The sequence below is a fragment of the Grosmannia clavigera genome, assembly GCF_000143105.1.
Source record: "Grosmannia clavigera kw1407 unplaced genomic scaffold GCSC_167, whole genome shotgun sequence".
In the NCBI taxonomy this organism is placed as follows: domain Eukaryota; kingdom Fungi; phylum Ascomycota; class Sordariomycetes; order Ophiostomatales; family Ophiostomataceae; genus Leptographium; species Leptographium clavigerum.
The window spans coordinates 1,519,583-1,544,722 of NW_014040772.1; the positions used below are offsets into that span (position 1 = coordinate 1,519,583).

Below are 25,140 nucleotides of genomic sequence, written 5' to 3' on the forward strand. Positions count from 1 at the left end.
GTCTAGGTTTATTAAAGTAATCTAGCCGTTTTAACAGCGTATTAGCTAGGTTTGTTACGCCTAGTTTATACTTAATTACAAAGTTAAAGGGGGATAGGTATATAGCCTAGCAAGCCTTACGTCTATTATACCTTAGCTAGGTTATAAAGGTGCGTATTAAAGGTGTACTTAAGTAGGCTAGGTAAGTTAAGCAGGCAAGAAGGTATCTTCTTAATAGAAGGAAGCAGCCGTATATTTAATAGCTAATTCTTGCCTTCTGCACTCTAAGGGAGTATAGGAGGCGCTCTTTATTGTAGGCGCACCTCTTACGCACTAAGTGCGTAGGACAGGCGCGACCCCGTTTCTACTTAGCCTATGTACTAGCACGTGCTATAGCTTATGCGCAGACTACGCTACGCAGCCTACGCTACTAGCACCGCTTCTAGTTTACAATGTGCATTTAATACGCTATGCGCATACTGCGTACAGCTTGCGCGTAGCCTGCGTCGGTCCCCTTCCTAAGGCGGCGTTACACCTTTACTTTTATAAATAAAGTACTTTATACGCTTATTATTTATATAGGTAAGGTTTATTTAATAGCCCTTAGTAGCTATAGCGGCTAGTCTACCTTTCTTTTTACCTTAGCCTTTACCTTTAGCACTACTATAGTAGTTGCTACAATTGTTTTCTTAATTAGTATTATTTTTATAGCTGCCTTTATAGCCTCTTTAACTCTCTTACGCCCTTTTACCGCGTATACTATTATTATCTTATTTTAACTAAGCTTTTAGCTTTTTTAAGCTATAAAACGTTATTACTCTAGCTACTAGTTCCGCTCTAGTCTATAGTATCTTATTTAATTTTAAAAGATTTTTCTTTAATTTTAAAAGTAGCTTAAAGAATAGTAACTACGCTTATTCCTTTTTTAATTTAATAGGCAGTTAGTTTTTAAAAAAAGTAAGGCACTTATTAAAGTCTTAAAGAGTTTACCTTAGTCTTTAGTAAGCCTTACTAATTCTATTAGTAATAATAAAAGCTATATTATAAAAATTAGCTATAAGAGTTAAGGTCTAAGCCTTAAATATATCCTAGTTGCTCTAAGCCTTTACTACTACTACGTCTATTATACTCTATAAGCGCGTTTCTTATATAGTATACTCTATATATTTAAGCATATAATTAATCTAGTAACTAGCGCTTCTAAACTTATTAAGAGTTAGATAAAAGTGTTACTTCTTAGCCTATAGCTAGGTAGCGTGCTCTTAAAAGCTGCTAAGTGTCTTAAAAGGTAGTTTAATGCTGCTTTTTAAGATAATATCTTAACTATAAAAGCTATCTTTATTAAAGTCCTTATTATAGGTGCGCTTACCCTTCGCTTAAGTTGCTTTTATATCTAAAAGCTATTACTATAAGTCTACTATTTGCTGCTTTAAGCGCTCCGCTTTACGCAGTTAATCATTTTTAGTAATAAAGTCCGCTACTATCTAGTCTATAGTAGGCCTAATAGTCTGCCTTAAAGGGCCTTCGCCTGCATTGTCGTTATCTAGTTGCTTATAATCCTTCTCTAAAAGATTAAAGTCTTTGTTCTTTACTTCTTCGACGATAGGGTTAAGGGGGTTCTTGACTGTCGCCCTAGAGCTGCTCTCTTCCTGCGCACTACGTGCGTGCGACGTTTGCTTCGTAGTCTTTCAAGGTGCTATTGCTTCTTCTGCCTTTTAACTTGGGTAGCTTAATAGTAGAAGAATTAGGAATTGTTAAAGGTGTACTTAGGTAGGCCAGGTAAGTCAGGCAGGCAAGGAGGTATCTTCTTAACAGGAGGGAGCAGCCGTATATTCAATAGCTAATTCTTGCCTTCTGCACTCTAAGGGAGTGCGGGAGGCGCTCTTTATCGTAGGCGCACCTCTGGCGCACCAAGTGCGCAGGACAGGCGCGACCCCGTTTCTACTTGGCCCGTGCGCTAGCACGTGCTGTGGCCTGTGCGCAGACTGCGCCACGCAGACTGCGCCACAAGCACCGCTTCTAGTTCACGATGTGCATCTAATACGCTGTGCGCATACTGCGTACGGCTTGCGCGTAACCTGCGTCGGTCCCCTTCCTGGGGCGGCGTTACACTTCCATTTTCGTATCCTATTCTTACAAAATACGCGCCGTACAGTAGTACAGGACGGCCAACAAACTATCTGCTTTGCTAGCTCCTTATAGGTAATTTTTAGGTGCCGCTTTGCTTGCTAAATAAGGTAACGTTTATCTTAACAGCTAAGCAACGCAGGCCTGCCGCGGCCAGGTCTGTCCTCAAAGCTGTGTGTTTCTGTAAACCGATTAATCGTCTTTAGTAACTATACTGCGCGTGACGCCAAAAGCCTTAGCAACAGCGCCTTGTGACTGGCCGGCGTATACAGCACCACAGATAGCAGCGCGCGCAGCCAAACTTAGCTGGCCTGTAGCCTTCCTTTCGGCCGTCAGAATGGCACCAAATTCGTTGATTTGTGGTGATTCTAAGTAAGGGTAGGTGTTGGGAGTTAAATGAGAAACGCGAAAAATCGCGGAGGTGGTTCCATATTTTTGGAACCCCACTGTATATAGCGCTGCATGTATCTCCCCGCTTTTAGTGCGAGGGCGTTGGCTCTACGGAGTAGTGGGACAGTTCAGCTGGCCTTGCATTACGAGTCTCCGTACGGATATTGCATACACGTCTCCAGGTCATGAATATGGTAACGAGGTCTGTATTGGACGTAAATGCTGTGCGCAACAAGATGCAACCTCCAAAATGCAGACTGTGGACGCCAGTGTGAACCTGGTGCACATATGTGCTCTAAACTTGAAGATTGGTCTGGGTCGAGAATTATGTGCTTGCAAACAGAGAACGGGAAGAACTGAAACAAGGAGATATTCGGAGCGAGAAGCAGAAAAGAAAAGGAAAAGAGGAAGAAAAAAGAGGAAGAAAAAGAAAAAAAAAAACACAGAGGAGGCCGCCGACACCGGTTGAATATGCAAAAGAAAGGGGAGGAAAGGAGGAAGCCTCCACAAGACGGCGTCAGACGGGTTCAGACCACCTCTTCGTCGGGCAGCACAAAGCGGACATGTTTCTTTGGCTTCAAAGCCGTCGATCCAACGGAACCGACGGGCCGATGGGCAAAGTCGAGCAGTCCACTGTCGACAAGCTGCTGTTCCGTCTCCTCCTCGATCGAGAAGACGTCCGGGCTGGGCACGCGCCAGGACCGAGGAGACCGAGGCGAACGGGCTGACCGAGGAGGCAAGGGAGGTCGGCGCCCTGCGATGGGAATGCCTTTCCAGTCGGCGACGCTGCTGGCTGGAAGGTCGTGACGGCTCGCCGACCGACCCCGGGCCGATGTGGGAGGAGATCCCACCAGGGCTGGCAGGTGGCGCGAAGCTTTGGCAGTGGCCGGCCGCAGGACAGGGAACAGAAGGCGCGTAGACGGGGTCCAGCTGTCGCTGTCGTCAGCATCTGCGTCAAGGATGGCCGGAGCCGGCGCTGTCATCTCGTCACGTGCATCGAGCTGGAAGTTGAAGACCGGCTCGGCGTCGTCGTCATCGTCCGCCGCAGCAGCACCGGCAAAGTAAGAGCGCGGAGGCGTAGGCGGCCGCGGCCGTGGCAGGTTGAGATCAGCCAGCGACGACGGACTGACAGAGCGGACAATGGGCAGCGGGTGGGTGACATCCTCAATGCCCGCATCCAGCTCAAACTCGGTAAAGTCGTCGCTCTCGTCGCCGTCGTAGTCGTCCGTGAAGTAGGTCGTCTCGTCATCCTCCTCGACCATCATGGGGGGGGAGAGAAAGTAGGAGAGAGGACTGTCTTTGTCCACGGCTGCTGAGCCGTCGGTGCTGAGGACAGGCCGGAGCCGCACCTCGGAAGGGGGCCAAGATCCCCGCCAGGTCTGCGATGGAGGCACTGGCATGCTGAGCTGAAGGGGAGCAGACGATGGAAAGAGTCTGAAACGGGGAAACAAAAATAGGAAGAGCAGAGGGGAAACGATCGTATCATATATGAGCAGCGTAGCGGGGGAGAAGAAATAGACCGGCCACGGATGGCAGCAGATACGATAGCCTGGTTTGAAGAGTCGATGGGTGGCCCGGTGCCCACCCTCACGGAATCACATGGAGGCATACCAGCTCCAGCCAACTCACGCTACCTGGTAGGCTGGCAGCCTGGCCAAAAAGAGGCGTGGCGAGGAGTGTGGGCGTGAGCATGGGCGTGAGCTTCCGCACGGCGCCGAGCGAGATAGACGGAGACATGGAGGGGGACGAAGAGAGGGGACGAGGGGAGAGAGGCCACAGGAGCGAGATGATTGGGACGCAAATGTGATTCATCACGTATGTACCTCACTTCTACTTATCGTGATGCCCCCACCAAGAGTTTGCCTCTACATATTAGTACGAGTGTCGCGAGTGAGCAGCCGGACAGGCAGTACGAGTACGGAGCAGTGGTGAGACATGGGCGGAAGTGAAGCACGTCAAGGCGGGACGATGTGGGAGATATGGGAGACAGATACGGCGAGTCCTGCTTGGCTGAGACAGAAACCATGGCAGCCACCGCCCCACCCTTCCTTCCCGACAGGCAGTCGACGAGGGGTGCATCTGACAGTGTGTCTACAAGTACGAGTACGAGACTGGCTGTGCTGCTGACCTTTCTGGCTGTGTTGCTATCGCTGATGCGGCCTTCGTATTGTGCCGGACCATCCCATCTGTGCGCAGCGGGCAGGACGGCCATGATGGGATGACGACGTGATGCAGAAAGAGGGCAGAAAGACACGCCTGGCACATGCACGTGAGAGTCAATGGGCGAGCCGCCTGAGCCGCGTGCTCGCATCGAGCCACCCCCCTGTCTTATCTGGTGCCTTGCATATGTGTGCAATCACCGTGGCGCAGACGGCCTGGGTCCTTTTCGGTGAACATCCCGGACGAATGCCCAGGCGCTGCTGCGATGATTACCTTCCGTTCCTGCAGAGCGAGTTTGGTAGTGGTGGGAGAGCCTGAAGAACACGCACTGGACACGGCGTCCAGGGCAGCCTTGCCAAGACGGCCTGGCCGGCAGAAACAAAAACAGACCAAGAAGGCCACCAACTCGGCCGAACAGGCTCGCGATTGCGATGCTCAGAGTACGACACGATACTCAAATACAGGTGCCGTAGCCTGCTCACAGGTCACCTGTTGGCCCGTATCAGCGCTCCGGACACTCCCAGGCGCTATATTAGCGCAGGCTGGGCAGCGGCCTAGGCGCCACTTCACGGTGTGGAGACCCAACGACCTACCAAAGCAATATTTTGGCTGATCGTCAAGCTCGCGCACATCGCCTTTTCGCTTGACTCATCACGTATTCCCAATACCAGACACCTCTCTGACAAACAGCGATGATTGTCCCTTGTCACGACGGAGCCGGAGTCAAGACCGAAACATCGGCCCTGCCGCTGCGCCTGGTCACCTTGAATGTGCGCTACGCCACGCAGCGTCCCTTGGAGGGCGAGCAGCCGTGGCGGGTGCGCTGTCCCAAGGTGTGCTCGCAGCTGCGCTTTGTGGCCACGGGCCAAGACGGCGCCTTTCTGTGTCTGCAAGAGGTCCTGCACGAGCAGATGCTGGACATCCAGGGACAGCTCAACGACAGCGACGACGACGAATGGACCTACATTGGGCAGGGCCGCCAGGACGGCAAGACAGCCGGCGAGTATTCGCCCATCTTCTACCGGCCGCGGCTGTGGTCTTGCGAGCAGAGCCGGATGTACTGGCTGAGCGAGACGCCGGAGCGGCCGTCATGCGGCTGGGATGCGGCGCTGGAGCGCGTTGTCACCGTCGGCCTGTTCCGCCACCGTGCCACCGCGCAGCCGGTCGTGGTCATGAGCACGCACTTTGACCACCTAGGCGTGCGTGCCCGCCAGGAGAGCGCCCGGCTGATCCTCCGGATTGCGCATGCCTGGGGTCGGCCAGCCGGCAGTGACTCGTCCTCGTTCTCGTTCCTCTCCCGGCCCGTCTTTCTCGGTGGTGACTTCAACAGCACGCCCGACGACGGCGCCTACAAGACGATGACGGCCGTACCCGGTGGCATGGTCGACATCGCCGGCCTCGTCCCGCCTAGCCGGCGGTATGGAAACGACGAGTTTACGTATACGTCCTTTGACGAGCCCGACCAGACGCCCAAGCGCATCGACTTTCTGTTCGTCCAGAAGCCCGGCCACATCCGCTTCCCAACATTTTCCGTGCTGGCCAACCGCTTCGATGACGGCGTCTTCCTGTCTGACCACAGGGCCGTCGTCGCCGACATCGAGATCCCTGTCAGCAGCACTGCCAGCAGCAGACCCTAGTCGGGCTACTCGTGCAAAAGAGCCTCGTCGATGCTTGGCAAAGCTCGCCTCAAATCCCTGTCCATGAAGACATGTGTCGTCCATTCCGGGCAATCACTGCGCCCGGCAGCACCCTATCGCAGTCTCATCGAGACCCAGGAAACTACGAGGACAAGGCGAACTGCAGACGGTCGTTGCCCTGCATTTAGATTCTGCTTACCTTGGCCAGGCCCTAAGCCCAGAATGGAGGTCTCGATGGGAGATCTCTTCGGTGTCTTGGTACAGATGACCACCAGTCTTACATGGCACGATGCGAGGAGAGGGAGGGGGGACAATACTCTTTCCAAACAAGGAAGAATGGCGGGGGAAAAGCGCTGGGGTGACGAGGCAAACCGGTTTGGCCGTTGCAAGCTAACCATGCTGGCCACAGCACGCAGCAGACGGACAGCTGCGCACCCGAGGGGCGTAGGCAGACTGAGCACGTCTCTGGGAAAAGGAAGTGGACGCGTTGTGTACATAGTATGGTGACTTTGGGTGGCTTGGGCATGCCGCTATTCCGACTTCCGACTTGCATCCACCCGACACGGCCGCCTCTTTGTCTTCCTTCTGTGCAGATGAATAGCCGTGGAGATGGGGGAAAAGGCGGTGAGTCCAACTAGCGCTGCTGCATGCTGCTGTCTACAGACTCATGTACAACGAGGACAACGATACGTACGACGTAGCAATGAGAGGCTGCCGTGCTCTGATGCTACCATGTATACATACTAGTGTGCTCCGTCTGCGGCTCTCCAGTCTCTTCCATCATATATAGTAGCCACCATCGTGGCTCGTGCGCTCAGTGGATGCTCTGGCTCCAAGATGACGAGATGGGCCAATATGGGTCAAGATGGGTCAAGATGGACCAGATGGGGCAGATGGGGCGGGCAGATGGAGAACGGATCAGGCTGGGGCCCGATGATCGATGGGCGACAAGCCATATGGGGTCCGTGGACTAGACAGCATGTCTTTGCCTGGTGTGGCGAAATGGCGGCCGTGCTGCTACGATGTGCTATCTTACATTGTCCCAGCCTTGCATGACGTCTCTGTAAATTCTTCCAGCACATCTTCCTCTACGCCCTGATTCGGACCTGCCTGATATGTCCACGGATAGACCGGACCCGCATGCGTTAGTGAGTCACTTACTAGCTCTCTGCCGTGTCTCTTCTGCTTTCCTTCTTTCTTCTCCTGTCCGCTCCGTGCTTTCCCACTGCGCTTCCGCAACACTGACGCCGTCCTGTGAATGTGCGAATACGGTCCGTCGTCCTCTGTGCTCTACTACGTAGCCCCAGCGTAATTTCACCCGCAGCTTTTACCCCCGTTAGCGCCAGCTAAATTCACCACGAGCAGCAACAAGTGCCCATTTCACCCTGGTGTTACATTTGTGTCCAACCATCCTAACCAGAGAGGCCGCATAATACTTACTAAGCTGCAGCTAGACAAGCGGCGAATTTCATGCTGTTCTTGTGTCCTTGTCACCACTGTCTTTCTCAGTCATGCATGTCGCAATATTTCATCGCTCCGCAGACCTGCGTCCACCCGTCCCACCCACCTTATATGATGGTGTCGTCTCCCTCCATCAGTGTGTCACAATACGAGCGCGCACACACCCACCTGCTTTCTACGAGCATATGAGCGCCATCGCAACTCATGGGAGAGCTTGATTCGTTTTCGTCAAACATCGGCTCCTGCTGGCTTGCGTTCATGATATGGTCCGCCTGAGCACTTTTGCCTGTCGAAAAAAATGGCCGGAATCTCCCACAATGCCACAGCGGCGCGCCTGCCGTAGTTGTCCTCTATCATTCAGCCTCTGTCCTAATCTCTTGTCATCAAACTGTTTGTTTAGCGTGACATCGGCTCCTCATCGCCGTCGTTGAGGGGGGGGTATAGCAACGCCTCAGATATCGGGCTCCGGCCAACAAGAAGGCAGCAATGCGAAGAGCACAGCCCAGTCGAAACCGGAAGAAAGTGGAGATGAAACGAGAGATAATGTAGTCGAGTGGCAGCTGGAGAGCCGAGATAGGAGGACCATTAGTAGATGTTTCCCCAGGCAGCGGCGTGAGCCTGCTTTTTTTTTTTCGTATTTTTTCTCCCTGCTCCGCTTCGCATACCTTTCAAACTGCGATGCAGGCAAAACGCGGTCCCAGCGCCCCGTAGTGTCGTGCGATTCTGACTACCGACATGTGAACAACTCTGCAGCTGAGACGTCGAGAGATATCTTGCAACTCAGCCGGAAATGGGCGGTCGCATTATTTCTCTCTGCCTCCCGTGGTGGTGCCTAGTGACCATGTCTCTCTTGTTAGCATCTACATCGGGTCCGGCTGGCGGGCTTGCTAGCCACACTGATGGTTGCCGTTGTAACGAATACATAGTACCGTTGTCCCGTAGAGCCTGGCCGTCCTACAAGAGTTGGCGAAAACAGGATGGTGCGGCTTTGCTTCAATATGCGTCTTAGCTGCATCCCAGCGGCCACAGTCGCCAATGAGAGACGTCTCGTGCTGTGCATGAGGGGAGGAGCTGCCCGCATGGTCGCAGCTTCTATCGGGGCAGCCCTCTAGGTAAACTCGCCGCCACTGCTGCCTGGAAACCAGACAACCGAGAAACCATGGCATATTTGGTCATTTTAAAGAGAAAATAAGGGACGCAAGCCGACACCGGGTAGGATACATAAGAACACGACGCCGCCATTATCGAGCCCCCAGGCCTTTGCCTTTTGCGCCGTCCTCGATCCAAGGAAACCTTTCTAACTCTCACAGCTCTCGAACCTTCCAGCATAATCTCTGTTTCTCTGTCTGTTTTTTCCTTCTTTCTTTTCCCGACATCTTTCGTGTCTGGTGCTCTGCTTCAGACCAACAATACACGCCCAAGACTTACGAATATTGTCTGGCCCAGCTTGACCCACTCGCCGACAGTTGGGCACGAAGAGGGTCTGGCAAACGGTGGAACAACGGTGGTGAGTGGATAGAGCGTGCCCATCTTGTTTTTCCCAAGGCCTTTGCGATCGCCTCTCGTCCGTCGAGCACGTTATATGCGCTCGCATATTTGGCAGCAGCCAACGCGGACGCCGGCTCCGTCTCTGTGATCAACCCTGCAGGCGTTCCGTTTTCTTGCTATCTCACGAGCCCACACCCCCTTCCGTTCGGGTTGTCTTGTCTTCGTCTTCTCCGCTCACTCGCCCCGAACATTGACAGCCAAACGATCTCGCAGGCCTAGTTAGCCAAGCCGCGTTGGGCTTTGACTGCATCGGTCAATTCTTACTCCCAAAGTCAGCCCTTGCCCAACTTGCAGCCCTCTTGGGACCTATTCCGCTCAATTCCGTGTGCGACTGTCCCGGCTGCCGTGGAAACTACGCCCAGCTGGATGTACAACACAGGCCAACACCCGTCAGCTATTCGGCAACGTTGGCTGGCTAGAAGAAGAAAAAACGCCCGGTCAGACCACGTTCTGCTGGATCTTAGCACCACCGTCTTCAATCACGCGGGCACATTTCCCCATACTCCGTACTCCAGCGGGCATTCCATTGCCAAGTGCCCTGTACTTCGTTTGCCACTATCGCTATCGATAAGCAACGGCCTGCAACTTGGCAGCTATCTGACGGCCAGAGCAAACAGTCCAGCACTGCTAGCTAGCTTTCAACCCACACCCCTCCTCTGTCGCGCCTGCTCAACCTGGTTCCACTGTCTCACGCCTCACTTCTTGCCCACGTCTTCCTTGTCCCCTGCCATTGCGCTCTTTCTTTGCTTCCCATCCTCGCTTTACGTCGTATGTCGTTCGTTCGACAGACACCCCACCCCCATCCCCACCTCAAACGTTTATTTCTTGCTCAACCTCAGTGGCGGGCCTCCTCTCCGTCTGCCGTTTGTCTCAGTTCAGTCCTCCTTGTCTGGCGTGGCCCTCGTTCCACCACACCCCCCCTCCTTCCTGCACACACTCAAGACTAATCCAGTGGAGGTCATTCAGACTGGGGAAAAAAAGAAATTAAAAAGAAGAACCCAAAAGTAACAACCTCGTCACTGGTGCTGCTCCTCCCCTTCTGCCTTTTGTTCTTATTAAATATCCCGGAGCCCATACTTTTCGCTCGTTCCCCCATATTTCGTTTTCCCCTCCCTTTCATTTTCAGATTTGAATATCTGCAATCCGCTCCAGCCGGTTTGCCTACAACCCTTCTCCTCTGCTTGCGCAGGTTGGGCTTCTACGGCCTATACGACGCAACGCATATATTTCTACCCTTCCTGGCGCCCTCTTGGGACGTCGGATCACATCCACACTCGTCGCTTCGACGAACAAGCATCTGTGGAAAAACGTCAGACGGCTGCTAGTTTGTCAATCATTTACGCTCAGCGTTCGCCATTCGACTTTCACCTTTCCCTCCGGCACCGCCTGTCGCCCTTGATAGCGCTGTTCTTCACCCGCCATTTTTTCACCTCCTCTGCGATCCGGCATCAGCAACCTCACGCTGCCACATTCCTAACACAGCCTGTTCCCACACGTCTGCATATCGGGAAACAGGCAAAATCCCCACCTTTTGACAACGGCTTTGCCGTCACCGCCACCCCCTCCTCAGGCTGCTCACCGCCATGTCTAGGAGGAACACTCAATCGTCAAGAGTAGCTTATATGGAAGAGGAGGACGACTCCGGAAAAGTTATTGGTGTCACATACGCTGCGTCTGCTGCTCCCAGCTCCAACAAGGAAAGAATGAACACAGGAAAATCACGCCGAGGCGAGTCGCCTGGCCCAGTCCACGGCCACAACGACTCGGACTCGACTGCCCATGCCCGACGTGGCTCGAGGTCAAAGCCCTCGCGAGAGCGCGATCGGTCTATTCCACCAGTAAAGAAGGCTGTCACTCTGGCATCGCGGCCTTCCACGAGGCACTCGAGGACTGCACCCGACATGGAGACCGGACACCACCACAGACGCTCCAGAGACGAGGCCGAATACTACGGTATTGATCCCGACTCCATCACGTCGACATCCTCCCGCCCTCGCTCAAAAACTGCTGCCCCAAGGCCAAGCTACCCTGGATTTACACGCCCGCCTGTCTCCAACTCGAGATACCACCAAATGGGACCGTCACCGCCGCAGTATCAGCCGCCGCCGCAGTTTCAAACGCCGCAGTTTCAGCCGCCGCCGCAGTTTCAGCAGCCGCCGCCTCCCATACAACCGTCCTACGGAGCCGGCCCACCACTAAAGCCGCCCTCCCAGGCCCCACTACCCTGGCACCGCCCCCCCCCCTCTCGGTACGCTCCGATGGGACCGCCGCCACCCATGTCGCTACCGTCTGCCACTGGCCAGTATCCTGAATCTATCTCCAGACCACAGAGTCTTCAGCAGCGATTCGATCTGCCTCGACCTCAGACTTCTTTTGGACACCGTCCGCCGCACTCAGCTGAATACACCCCTCCTGATGGATACTATCCCGAAGAGAGACAACAGCTTCCCGACATGCGCCGCCTATCTCTTTCTGCTGCACGTCCTAATTCGGCACGGCTGCCTCCTCAGGATTCTCCGTTTGCGCCGCCTCTCCATGCGCCGCCAAGGTCCCAGCAGATCACTGAGTATCACCAATACGCAGACGAACCATACGACGATGAAAGTGTGTTTCAAGACTCGGCATCTTCCTACTACGACCTTCCTTCCACAAACTATGTGCCGCGCAGGCGACGGCCCAGCGTTGGTCCTACGACTGTTGGTTACGATTCGAGGGCCTATGGCGCAGAGGCTCCGCGCTCTACCGGCGGCCGCCGCGATTCTCTCTATTCGGTACGATCTGTTTCGGGAGCTGGTCTCGATGATAAGATTCGCCAAGCCAGCTCGTACCAGGAAGAAGTCAGTGGCGGTGTGCGGCTCACGGCCGCGACACTAGATGAGGCGAACAGGGTCGGTGGGCCTCGCAGCCGGTCGACGCGCAGCTCTGGCAGCCGAGATGAAAGCGACTGGCGCAATCCGTCGGCGACGACGAGGACTACACGATCGAGCGCTGCCGAAGACGACCGCACCATGAAGGTCAGAGGCCCAGCCTTTATCAGGATGGGAGAGACCGAAGTGCAGTGCGAGATGGGTGCAGAGGTGGATATCACGCCGAGTGGCATCACAGGCAGACGCAGCGAGAGGAACAACTACATCGAGGCAGATGACCACCGAAGTAGGTTTGACCGGCCCGCTCTGCGCAATCGTGCTGCCTCGCAGGCCGCTTCGTACGCCCAGCATGCGATAGCACCGTACGAGTATTCCTACGGTAACGGGCTTGATTACGCTCGACTGCCATACAACCATTAATTCTTCGGCAACTATGATCTGGACAGCTGGGCAGCGTGACGACGCAGGGCGAGCGACCGAAACGTTGATGATGATGACAATTAATGCGAAACGAACTGCTCTGGTTATCTGGATCGTGCTTGAATCCTTGGGGAATGATGTCTTACGTTCTCTCTATACCTGTCTCTCTACCTACCCTTATCAACCTCTGCTTTTGTCTATCTCTCATTCTTCTGAAATCTTGCCACGTGCATTTCTTTCTGGTCTACCAAGCGAGCGCATGAACGAGCAATGATTTGCTTCTTAGCGGATCTGGCGGTGTAGATGTCATGATACATCATCTCATCCGACCTCCCTTTTTTTTCATCAAGAACTATTACTGTCCTTTTGTGTTCTCGTTGTGTTGATGTTACATTGGAAAAGTTTGGATATACTTCAATACTTCCGGTGTGAATATAGAGCAGGGAAGCGAAAAGCAACTGGTTTGCGTTGTGGTTTTATTGTTCGCCATCTCGTTATATTTTATATCAAGGTTTATACATGGCGACACGCTGAACGCCGAAAGGCGCCGTGACCTCAATGGCTAGCGATGTTGAAGAGGCACTCTTCTGTCTCGCCAACAGCACAACCCACCATTGCGACTTGTCAAAAATATTTCGTGGTCTCCCCTTCACGCTCTGTTGTTTAGGATACCCTTCGGAAAATACTGGACCCTTCTATGCGTTTTGTTTTCTAACTACCCATATTGTGTTTCTGAAATGGGTCTATGTGATGTATGCATGTTACTTATTGTCTGTACTTTTTGTCAACCGGCGCTGGCCTTCGCTGGCTTCTGAATATTTGCTTTGTCCGGTACCTAGCACCTCGGGTTATCATCGCTCTGATATCAGCCCCATGTACTATGGAGAAGAGAGTGTATTTTGAAGTTGATTTATCTATTTTCAGTGCCAACGTGACTACTTCTCCATGTTGTCTCACATCGACAGCTATAGCTAACAATGAAGACTAGCAAGCCGTACTCGTATTTAAGATGCATACTAGTACCACGCCTGGGGTGGGCGTTTACCTGTCAGAAAACACCTCCTATCCCTTCAACAGACGCTGATCTCATTTGTATACGGAGTACGAATAGGGGCTTGTCATGCGCCTGGTGCTAATTCCCGCACCAGTGTTTAACTTTGCCCAGGTCACGTCCGAAGGAACAACTATTGCACTCAGTACAAGGTGATGCCATTGAATGCTTAGCTTGCCGCCTAGCCCTTTAAGGCAATCCCATGGTTGATACGGCGATGAAACGTAGCGAAAAGGCGGAGGTCTGGTGGCGGCAAAGAAGAGGGGGAAAATAAGACAGATAATATGAGGCACTCGTGTAAATGATCACACACGAAGAAAGATCACGTACGGTGTTGCGGGTTTTATCGTAACGAGAAAGCGGCCTTGTCACTAGCTTTGATGCTCCGTTATTGTGCCTATGGCGATACTTGCTCAAGGTTGGTAAGATATACCTTACATACGGCGTACGAAGTATACAGGTGTAGACTGTAGCACGATATGAAACGGTACTTTGGCTTCCATATCAACGTGGCGTAGTTTGTCCAAGTCCGTTGCTGGGTTACCGATATGTAAACATACGTCACATCCCCCGCCAATGAGATTATCTACTGCGATAACACACTCATCTGGGATACGGCGTACATATGTACATAGCGATGCAACAAGTACATATCTCCACATAAATGGTATCGGCGGCGAGACCGATTACCAATGAATGAATTTGAGGCAGACTGTTATGAAGGTATGTAAGATACTCCGTACTAGAGCAAGTTTTGCTGCTTTCTTGCTTGGGAGAGTGCTCCGTAAGATACAGTAGTCAACCTCGCAAGATACGCCATTTTTTAAGCTTCTCATAAGCGCCGCATCCACAGTAAGATACGACACAGGGTGTCCTTCGTCCCAGCCCCGTCAGTTTTCCTGTTTCCGGGGTAACCAAGTATGACTGCGCCAACCGCCTTTCCCGAACATACGACGTACATTGACTGTCTGCATCTCCTCCTTCCATTCTACTGCACCTTTTCTTGACAACATCAGCAATCGACCGGCCTCAGATTCTCGGCCAGAACCTCCCTATCTAGACTCTCGGTCTCCTGCTGGGATCGACACGTACAGCACCTAGCCTGTCACCACTTTCATTCCTGGCCTTTACGGCCTGACAATTTTGCGAGCCACTCTGGCGTAGCACGCCGCCAGAGAACTGTTAGGACACATTCCGAAGCTTGCAAACATCACACATTCTAAAACACCGACGCAAGACACATTTCAGCTTACCAGCATGGCGCCTACTCGTGTTTACCATTTCATTTCCAAGCCAGCGGTTCGGCCCGCTGATGTCCATGCCAATGGCGTCTTGGCTAGAGGTCCCGTTGTAGCCAGAACTGTTCTCTCTGCTCGCGACGCGACCATCGACCCAACCGTCGGCACAATCAGTCCACACAGCATCAACAACACTGGCATGTTTGTGCTGTTCGGTATCCTGGGAGCCGCCATCTGCGTCGGAATCATCTGGTTTTTCTTCTGGGCTAGGAACGGAGGATTCCACTTCCGGGAGGATGACTGGGACGACTACAAGTCAACTGTTCTCCGGCGGAAGGGTCCCAACGGCACCATCCTGTCGAATGCTACGAAGAGCACTAAACTGGGTGGAGGGAGCGTTTACAAGGATGCCGCCGACTATGCGGACGATACGACGACGGTGATCACCGCATCCTCGGGGTCGACCGACTTGTCGGGCGTAACGGCTGGGGCCAGTGACATTGCCGGCCGTGAAAGGCGGCGCAAGAAGCAAGAGCAGCGTGAGCGCGAGAAGGAGAAGGAGAGGGAACGTCGGCGGGTAGAGAAGGCACGAGACAAAAAGGACAAGAAGAGCAAGAAGGAACGTTCACGGCGCCAGGTCAACGAGGAGGGTGTTCTGATTGACGAGAACGCCGAGGCCGAAGCGAAGGCGCAACTGCGGAACTACCGGAACGAAAAGGCGGCACGCGTGGGCGGCATCAACCGCGAGAGCGACTCGTCTGTCTGGGATGGATCCACGATCCCGGGCAGCTCGACGGTCGGGACAGAGAGCACGGTCACGTCTGAGCTGATAAGCCACCGCGAGGTGACGCCGACCAGCTCGCCGACGAAGAAGAAGAGGAGCAGTGTGCCGCCAACCAGCAGCGGCGGTGGCATCCGAAAGGTCTACAGTACGGCCGACCGTAACGAGGTGCGCGAGAACGAGCGCATCCGCCGTGAAGCCAGACGTCTGGAGCGGGAGCGCGAGCGTGAAAGGGAGCGTGAACGGGAGCGTGAACGGGAACGGGAACGAGAGCGTGAGCGTGAGCGTGCAGCGCCCGGCCGCCGTGACTTCAGCTGGCAGCACGGAGAAGATGCCGTCACACACCTGCGCCGGATCGAGGAGGGTCCGCACGACGACGACATCACATCCGATGTTCCTGGCGCTTGGCAAGACAACATGACAGAGAGCGATCTCGGCACCAAGGCCTACCACCACTTTATTCCAGGCCTGTCGAACAACGGGTCGGCCGTGGAGGAAGACGAGGCAGAGTACGATCGGCGAAAGGATCGCCGCAGCCGCAATGGGTTCCGGCGCTGAGCGTTGCAAGAATAGGATGATATGCTCGCGGATGTCAGACATGGAGCAGAGTCTGACAGAGTCTGACAAAGCCGGGTTCTCTCCTGACCGTCCAGCTGTCTTGCGGTGATGAATGTGTGTGATTAGCGGCGTTATACGATGAACGAGACGGACTGATGTTTCTAATACTAGCACAGATGACCAGTAGTATGAATGTAACAACCAATCTAGTTGTGTTGACAACTAAAGATGACATCATTCGATGCAGTAGAGCAACAGCGTTCGATATCTCTGACGTGGTAAAGTCACTAGGCACAAAGTCCGGTTGCACTCTGATTTCTAAGCATGCATTGGCATTCGGGTAGATTAGTTATTCAATAGGCCGGCCTGGACAGAGGTTCAGGAATACTACTTGTATTATAAAGCGAACCAACATCGAGCTCGGCAGATAAAAGAGTCAAAAGTAAGCAAGCAGCTGCCGGAAAGCAAAGCCATTGCGACAGAGACATTCCAAATCGCGACAAATGCTTACTAGACTAGCCTCACAACTCAGAACCATGGCAGCCAGCTCAGACATCCACTTGTACACTGCTCAGACGCCCAATGGCATCAAGGCGTCCATCCTACTGGAGGAGCTGGGTCTGCCATACAAGGTGAGCTGTGTTCTGCTTGGCAAAGAAGGCCTCATCGCCTATTCTAATCACAAGACGATCAGGTGACGGCAGTCGACATAAGCAAGAATGTCCAGAAGGAGCCATGGTTTCTCGCGATCAACCCCAACGGCCGCATCCCTGCTATGACGGACAAGTTCACCGATGGCTCGATTATCCGCCTCTTTGAGAGCGGCTCCATCCTCCAGTACCTGGTGGATCGCTATGACACTGAGCACAAGGTCTCATACCCCCAAGGTTCCAAGGAATACTACGAAGTGAACAACTGGGTAGGTCTGCCCCTCCGCTTGAAGAGAGGGGTCTGTACACTAACAGATCACACAGCTCTTCTGGCAGATGGGAGGTCTAGGACCCATGCAGGGCCAGGCCAACCATTTCTCCCGTGAGTGACGAGTCTGGATGAGGTGGAAGTAGTATGGTGTGCGGCTGACAACTTTTCCATAGGCTATGCCCCTGAGAAGATCCAGTATGGTATTGACAGGTGAGTGCCATTCCAATTGCACCCGTTTTTTGCCTGGTCTCCGATTTTGACCGTCTCCCCCACAGATACCGAAATGAGACTCGACGCTTGTATCATGTTCTCGACACCCATCTTCTAGCATCCAAGTCTGGCTTTATTGTTGGTGACAGACTGACCATTGCCGACATCAGTTGTTGGGGTTGGGTAGCTAGCCATCGTATGTCACTCCTTTTCATGTCGAATCAGCTTCCTTACTGACAAGTGCAACTAGACTGGGCTGGCATCGAGCTCGACGATATGCCCTCACTGAAGGCTTGGCTCCAGAAGCTGCTGCTTCGGCCAGGCCTAGAGAAGGGGCGCCACGTGCCAAGTCCCCACACTGTATTGGAAATGGCAAGTCTCTCGGAGAAGGAGTTGGAGGAGAAGGCTGCAGCCGGACGTTCGTGGGTTCAACAGGGAATGGCCGAAGATGCAAAGAAATGAACGACTTCTCTCTAGTGACGCATTTCCACTCGTACGTAGGCAATACCAGACGATAAATCACACTGTATGAAAACTTTAAGCACAATAAATAAGTAGGACTTTGAAGCGTGGCAACTTGTGAATGCTGGTGCTAAGTAAGAAGTTAAACACGTGACCTCCAAACAACAATTTTTAAGAGGCGAACTTCAACCTCTTTTTCAGAAAGTCCTCTCTTCCACCTCAACCTCTCCGTGTCTCGCAAAACAACCACATATTCGCCAACCCAACATCCGACTTTCAAGATGGCTTGGCGGAATCAAGGAATCACGGGCTCGAACAATATCCCTTTGGGGAAGATGCGCCGCTTTGGCGCCGACGCGTCGCCCGAGGACGACCGCCATGGCAGCAGCCGCGCCAGCGAACGTCCCAGCGAAGACCACGATCTGAAGCGCGGTCGCAGCCCCGAGCCGCGTAAGCTCCCAGCCTGTTTCCATTGCATCGTCGAAAGTCCTTTATGCTTTTGCCCTAAAACTAACTTGCGCGTTGCAGGCATCGACGCGGACGGAACGCGCCGACGCAGAAAGCGAAATCGTTGGGGCGAGGCATCGGACAACAAAGCGGCCGGCTTGATGGGCCTCCCGACTGCTATCCTGGCGAACATGACAAGCGAGCAGCTCGAGGCTTACACCGTCCACCTGCGTATCGAGGAGATCACGCAGAAGCTCAAGATCGATGATGTTGTGCCTGCGGAAGGAGACCGGTGAGCATCTGCCCCTTTCTTCGTCGGCTGTCTGAAGTGTTGCTAACGCGTGTTTCTCCTCTGTCCAGGTCGCCGTCTCCTCCTCCTCAGTACGACAACCACGGTCGTCGCATTAACACCAGGGAGTACCGATACAGAAAACGCCTCGAGGAAGAACGCCACAAGCTGGTGGAAAAGGCGTCCAAGATCTTCCCCAACTACCACCCTCCCCAGGACTACCGTCGGCCCACCAAGACCCAAGAGAAGGTCTATGTGCCTGTGAACGACTACCCGGAAATCAACTTCAGTATGATAGCTAATCCTCTAACCTTTCTAACCCCCTCTCCCCCTCCCTTTTGTGCGCGTCGATTCTCTATGGTAATGCTAGGCGCGTTAATACTTGCATGTTCTCCATGCAAGCCATTTCTGTGCTGAGATGACACCTAACCCAATCTAACGCTGCTTTGCCTACACGATATAAATGACCGGATACTAACACTAACCTTTACTACTACTAAAGTCGGGTTACTCATTGGCCCTAGAGGTAACACATTGAAGAAAATGGAGTCCGAGTCAGGAGCGAAAATCGCCATTCGTGGAAAGGGCTCGGTCAAGGAAGGCAAAGGTACTTGGCGTCCGCGGTTCGGAGCCCCACGCCGGGCGCGTTTTAGGCATACGGAATACGTGCTGACCGGATATACGATAGGTCGATCGGATGCTGCCCACTCGAGCAACCAGGAGGAAGACCTTCATTGCCTGATCATGGCCGATACGGAGGAGAAGGTGGAGAAGGCCAAGGCGCTCATCCACAACGTCATTGAAACGGTGAGTCAGGAGTCTGCTTTCCTCTTCGTCAACAAGTGCAAAGTGACTGACAGGACCACACAGGCCGCCTCCATTCCAGAAGGTCAAAACGAGCTGAAGCGTAAGCAGCTGCGCGAACTAGCAACGCTGAACGGTACTCTGCGTGATGACGAAAACCAAGCCTGCCAGAATTGTGGACAGATTGGCCATCGCAAATACGACTGCCCCGAGAAGCAAAATTTTACAAACATCATAATATGCCGCGTGTGTGGCAATGCAGGACATATGGCTCGAGACTGTCCCGAGCGTGCCAGAGGGACGAACTGGCGCAACGATGGGCCGCCTGTACGCCCTGCCGGCCGGCTGGGCCCCAGCAGTGGCGGAGATGTCGTCGACCGCGAGTACGAGGTGAGTTGTCCCCCGACGTCATGTGTGCACACACCAAAAAGGCCTGTACTAACGAGTGCTTGCAGCAACTCATGCAAGAGATTGGAGGTGGCTCGAGCGCACCAGCACGGATCGAAGCCGGCCCTGGGTCTGCCGGCAACGGAGACGGCAAGCCGTGGCAGCGAGGCCCAACAGGTGGACCGGCTCCTTGGCGACGAAGCAACGGCCGCGACTCCGAGGGTGGTCCTGGCGGTCCCGGAGGGCCTGGCGGATCTGGCGGTCCTGCCCCATGGGCCCGTGATCGCGGCTACCGATCCAACGACAACCGCAACGGCGGCGACTACAACGGCGGCGGATCTGGAGGTGGATCTGGAGGCTATGGAGGCGAAGCGAACGGCGGAGGAAACGGCGGTGCTGCGCCCGGCCTTGCTCCGTGGCATCAGGCTCCAGGAGCCCAGTCTTATCCTGGCTACTCCAGCTATGGTGCTCCGCCTCCTCCTCCTGGCATGGGTCCCCCTCCTGGACTTGCCCCTGCCGGGCTTCCTCCGCCACCTGGTGCTCCCGGGTTGGGTCCTTCTGCCGGAGTTGCGAATGGTCTTAACGCTCTTATTCAGCAGTATTCTGGTTCAGGCGGACCTCAGCCACCACCTCCTCCTCCGCCAGGCGACGCTCCCCCGCCTCCTCCCAGCGATTTACCTCCTCCACCGCCTCCTCCTGGGGCTTAGACGGCCTGACTGGGAGTGCCGGGTTACTAACGCTAACGGACAACTGACAAAGAGGCTCAAGACGCTTACCCTGTATTATCATTTTGTCATTCAGGACCTTTGCTTCTTTCTTTTTTTTCTTGCCTCTGTTTTCCGGCTTTCCTTTCTCTGACTGGCCGCCTCCGCCTCCGTTCCAGACGGATGTTTTTTTGGAGGCTGTACACACTGCTGAGACCTCGATTCGCCGAATGCTATGTTACACTAATTGTAGGAAAACAAAACTCAAGGGAGACCTTGAGATGCGTTTGAGCCAATGGGCTTTCAGGCCCAGTCGCAAGTAGTTCTAATCAGATGTTTTGCTCTTGACCTGAGGCCGAAGTTACTCGTGTGATACTGTTTCATTGCAGGGAGGGGTCAAATGGATAGTCACGCTTGGACCAACAAAGAAAGACATCACACGGTGTTCCGTATTCCGTGAATGTCTTGGCTTACGTAACCGAAGCCTTCCGCGGGGACCGTATTACGGAGTAGATATAGCAACGGCGCGCTGACGTGTAATGTGCTCCATAGACACTTCCCTCGCTCAAGCTCCTGGAACTTGGACTTGGCCAGCAGCGCCTTCCTCTCGGCTCTCTTCTTCGCTGACTACAATGTTTCTCCCCAACCCCTTTGCCTTTCGGCCGGCCCAGGTGACCTTCTGGACGACCATCACGTATCTAGCTCTGCTCGTGCCTATCATTTATCTCCAAGAGGCCGTCCCGGGCGCACCAGCAGAGTCGGCTCTGCCGCGGGGAATCAGCCTGTCGGAAGCATGGGCCGACCTGGCTAACCTGACCGGAGCCTACCATCCGGCGAACAGCCATGCGAACGAGCTTGTTCGCAACTTTCTCATCCAGCGGATCCGCGAGATCCTCGACGACAACGGCGTGACCTGGACCACACAGGAGGACCGTGTCGGGTAAGCAGGAGCACAAGCGATTTATGTTTTGTCTGGCAGGGTTGCTAACGCTGTCATGTCATGCGTGTCTCAGCAATGCTGCTTCCCCGACAGAAATCTCGGCGTCACGTGCCGGTGCTGGTGTGGATGCGGTTCTTTTTGACGACATGCGAGCCAACGTGACGTATACCAGCAGCGGCTCCGACGGGACGCGGTCGGTGATGTACTATGAAGGCACGAATGTGTATGTCTACGTCCGTGGCACAGACGATGCGCCCGGCGAGTGGTGGCAGCCGGGAGCCGAAGCTGGGCCCTCGGCGAAGCAACTTGTGCTGGTGAATGCGCACTACGACGCCGTGTCGTCCAGCTTTGGGGCCACCGACGATGGCGTCGGCGTGGTCACGTCGCTGCAGCTGCTGCGCTACTTCACGACACCGGGGCACCAGCCGCGGCGTGGCATCGTCGTGCTGCTCAACAATGCCGAGGAGGACTTTCTGCTGGGCGCGAGCGCCTTTGTCAACAGCCCGCTGGCGCCGTTTATCGGCTCGTTTGTCAACCTGGAGGGTGCCGGTGCCGGCGGCAAGGCGATGCTCTTCCGCTCGACCGACCTGGAGGTCGTCAGCGCCTACAGGCGAAGCCCGCATCCGTTTGCGTCCGTGGTCGCCAGCGACAGCTTCAAGTCCGGCCTGATCCGCAGCGAGACCGACTACCGCATCTGGGTGGACGTGCTGGGCTACCGCGGCCTCGACATTGCCTTTTTCCGGCCCCGTGCCCGATACCACACCACGCAGGACAACCGCAGACACACGTCCAGGAACAGCGTCTGGCACATGCTCTCCAGCGCGCTGGCGTCCATGCAGGGCCTCTCGGGCGATCTGGGCGGCCGGGTCGACTCGCACAGGACCGTCGGCGTCTGGTTCGACCTGTTCGGCAACAGCCTGGTTCTGTTTGCCCTCCGCGGCCTCTTTGCATGGTCACTGACCATCCTCATCGTCTCGCCCCTGGTTCTGGCTCTCGTCTTTTACGTGCTCTACAGAGCTGACAAGGACTATCTGTTTAGGGCGTCCGTCTCGGTCGGACTGATGGAAGAGGCTGCCGAGAAGGTGCCTCTTGATGGGTGGAAGGGCTTTTCTCGCTTCCCTCTTGCTCTCGTTGTGGCTGAGGCATTCGTCCTTGGCGCCGCTCTCCTCATCAAGAAGGTCCAGCCCTTTATCATCTATAGCAGCCTATATGCAGTGTGAGTCTCCCCACTTCTTCACCTTCCCGTGTCTTATAAATGTTCTGACATGTTGCGGTGACAGGCTGGCCCTGATGACCTCGCTTTTTTACTGCGTCTTCTGGTTTGTCATGCGAGGTGCCGACGCTTCACGGCCGTCGGCGTTTCATCGGACGTATTCTCTTATTTGGCTTTACGTTCTCACATGGCCTCTTCTGGTTTATACCGCCGTCGTGGAGGACCAGAAAAAAATAGCGTCGGGTTATATTGTCGCATTCTGGGCCTCGAGTGTCTTTGTCGCTACCGTCGTCTCCTTGCTGGAGAACCTGAGTCTCCAGAAGAAAGGAGCTTATGCGGAAGGAATTGTTGGCGTGGCAGACGCAGATATTTCAGGCTCAAACCCTGCCGAAGACGTCGGTTTGATTGCCCCGGGTCCGGAAGAAGCTGAAGATGGGTCGCCCGTCCACGAAACAACGGATGACGATGACGAGATCCCTACAGAAGCGAGTCCTCTCATCGGTGGCAATGCCAGAAACGGCCGTCCGACAACGTTTGCCACGAATTACCGACGATCTGTCACGGCCATATTGAATGCAAGACGTCATCATGCCGATGGAGAACGAAAGCCGCAGCCCTTTCCCTCAGAACAAGCATGGTCCGGTCGTCTTCCAACCTGGACTTGGCTTGTTCAGTTCCTGATCATTGGGCCGTTCACAATAATCATCACAGCGCAACAGGGTCTCGCCATTGCCTTGTCGGTGCAGCAGACAGGGACGGATGGCTCCAATTTGCTGACGCCGTATCTTCTCATCGCTTTCTTCACCACGTTTGTCTTCCTACCCATCACACCCTTCATCCATCGCGTCACTCGCCATATTCCGATATTCTTTGCCGTCATTTTTGTGGGCACGCTCGTATACTGCTTGTCTTCATTCCCATTTTCTCCTGCCAGCCCCTACAAAGTTTTCATCCGACAGACATTTTCGGCAGATACCGGGACAACATCCATCATCCTTACCGGTCACGAAGCTTATCTCCTAAAAATCAAGGCGGACCTTCCCTTCGCTGTGGGAAAGCCGTGGACGTGTTCGCCTTCTCGGGGACGGCAGACCGGCCTGGTTGACTGTGCCTTGGATGGCACTGGGCTCGAGCCGCACCTTGATGGAACGGAAACGCCCTTCTCGGATAACTATGCAAGACTCGTGACAATCAATGCCACGCGGTCGGAGTTGAAGAACAAAGCAACGATTGAGATCAACGCGGTAAACAGCAAGTCCTGTGCTTTGCACTTTGAAAAGCCATTCAAGCAGGTTTCTGTGCGTGATAGTGCAAACCTCGACACGCGCTTTCCCTGGGCACCCGGTGCCGAAGTATGGCCAATTACAGACGTCACGCTTTGGAGGAGAGATTGGGAGACGCCGTGGCTTGTGGACGTTGAGCTGGGCGACGACGACGCCGAGACAGTGGCATCAACTGTTTTCGGCTCTGTGGTATGCAGATGGGCTGACGTCAACACTCCTGGCACAGTCCCTGCGGTTGATGAGGCGTGGAAGTTTGCACCAAAGTGGTCAGTCGTGTCGATCAAGTCTAATCCGCCTCTCGTGGAGGGAACCAAAGGTTTCTCGGTGTGAGACAGGTGTGGCAACATCTTATTCGTTCCGTAATCGTATGTAATTGGTTTCTTTGTAATGAATCTCGATCTGTTTTTTCGAATGGTTGGCAACGATCCTTTCTGAAAAAAAAGGCGTTGTTCATGTCACCAGTCTTTTCTTATTCGGGAAGAATGCGGTACTGTCCACCTCTGAAGGTAAGAGCGACCCAACTTTCTGAGCCATGACTTTCCCCGTTGTCTCGGCAAATATTATAAATCATGATCGTCTTTCTTCACCTCTCTCTCCTATAATTTTATCTCTCTCACCACTGGTTATTCTACGGGCAGCAAATAAACAGCAACATCGATTCGCCACGTAAAACCAGCAATGAGAGTCTCGGGTTTTGTACGTGTTGCTGTGGCGGCAGCGACGCTGCCCATGTTCGTCTTGGGTTTCGTATCATACTCTAAGCCAAAGCTTGGGTCGATTCATGACTACACTACAGAAGCTGGTTCGCAGTTCAGCAACACGAGTTCAACTGCCGTGACTCCTTCAAAGACTAGTGCCGTCTATCCTATTGTCGGCTACAAGAAAGTGTTTTCCATTGCTAGCACACCACGATACTTTTCCTTGAACCAAACTTGGGAAAATAACCACAGTATAGGAAATATGGTATACATTCTCACGTTGTCGGTTGATTGCTTCTCTAATTGGTATCAATGAGCAGTCAATCTTCTTGCAACCCGGTAAGGATACCGCGGCTTATGGCAATTTCAAGTGCCAATTTTTCTGCAACGAAGCACCCCATTGTCTTTCTTTTCATGGCCAGTTTGGTGAGATTTTCTGAGATCAAAACCAAACTGCACATACATCACCCACTATATGTTGACACCTTTCTTTCTTAAGCCGAACTAAGGAACGATACTGAAAACTTTTTGTGCTCTCGGTTTGATGAATTGTAAGCGAGGCTGG

At 53.8% G+C, this 25,140-nt stretch overlaps 6 protein-coding genes across 6 annotated transcripts; 5 read left to right on the top strand and 1 right to left on the bottom strand.

Annotated features, from left to right (window-relative positions):
- Positions 1-3,023: 3,023 nt before the first annotated feature.
- CMQ_6227 (uncharacterized protein) lies at positions 3,024-4,233 on the bottom strand (the record flags this gene model as incomplete). Its single annotated transcript, XM_014315292.1, has 2 exons — positions 3,024-3,902; positions 4,126-4,233. 2 exons carry the CDS (start codon positions 4,231-4,233, stop codon positions 3,024-3,026), a joined length of 987 nt encoding a protein of 328 aa, XP_014170767.1.
- A 1,115-nt stretch (positions 4,234-5,348) lies between these two features.
- Positions 5,349-6,293, top strand: CMQ_6372 (endonuclease exonuclease phosphatase family protein; the record flags this gene model as incomplete). Its single annotated transcript, XM_014315437.1, has 1 exon — positions 5,349-6,293. One exon carries the CDS (start codon positions 5,349-5,351, stop codon positions 6,291-6,293), a length of 945 nt encoding a protein of 314 aa, XP_014170912.1.
- A 4,592-nt stretch (positions 6,294-10,885) lies between these two features.
- CMQ_6268 (uncharacterized protein) lies at positions 10,886-12,589 on the top strand (the record flags this gene model as incomplete). Its single annotated transcript, XM_014315333.1, has 1 exon — positions 10,886-12,589. One exon carries the CDS (start codon positions 10,886-10,888, stop codon positions 12,587-12,589), a length of 1,704 nt encoding a protein of 567 aa, XP_014170808.1.
- Positions 12,590-14,897: 2,308 nt separating this feature from the next.
- Positions 14,898-16,217, top strand: CMQ_5992 (uncharacterized protein; the record flags this gene model as incomplete). The annotated part of the gene is made up of 1 exon (XM_014315057.1): positions 14,898-16,217. One exon carries the CDS (start codon positions 14,898-14,900, stop codon positions 16,215-16,217), a length of 1,320 nt encoding a protein of 439 aa, XP_014170532.1.
- A 536-nt stretch (positions 16,218-16,753) lies between these two features.
- Positions 16,754-20,444, top strand: CMQ_6388 (zinc knuckle transcription factor splicing factor msl5; the record flags this gene model as incomplete). The annotated part of the gene is made up of 13 exons (XM_014315453.1): positions 16,754-16,849; positions 16,912-17,136; positions 17,192-17,249; positions 17,312-17,348; positions 17,519-17,544; positions 17,599-17,766; positions 18,012-18,260; positions 18,339-18,549; positions 18,618-18,835; positions 19,049-19,153; positions 19,235-19,353; positions 19,417-19,740; positions 19,806-20,444. 13 exons carry the CDS (start codon positions 16,754-16,756, stop codon positions 20,442-20,444), a joined length of 2,475 nt encoding a protein of 824 aa, XP_014170928.1.
- A 629-nt stretch (positions 20,445-21,073) lies between these two features.
- Positions 21,074-24,207, top strand: CMQ_6200 (peptidase family m28 family; the record flags this gene model as incomplete). Its single annotated transcript, XM_014315265.1, has 3 exons — positions 21,074-21,381; positions 21,455-22,597; positions 22,662-24,207. 3 exons carry the CDS (start codon positions 21,074-21,076, stop codon positions 24,205-24,207), a joined length of 2,997 nt encoding a protein of 998 aa, XP_014170740.1.
- Between the last annotated feature and the right edge of the window lie 933 nt (positions 24,208-25,140).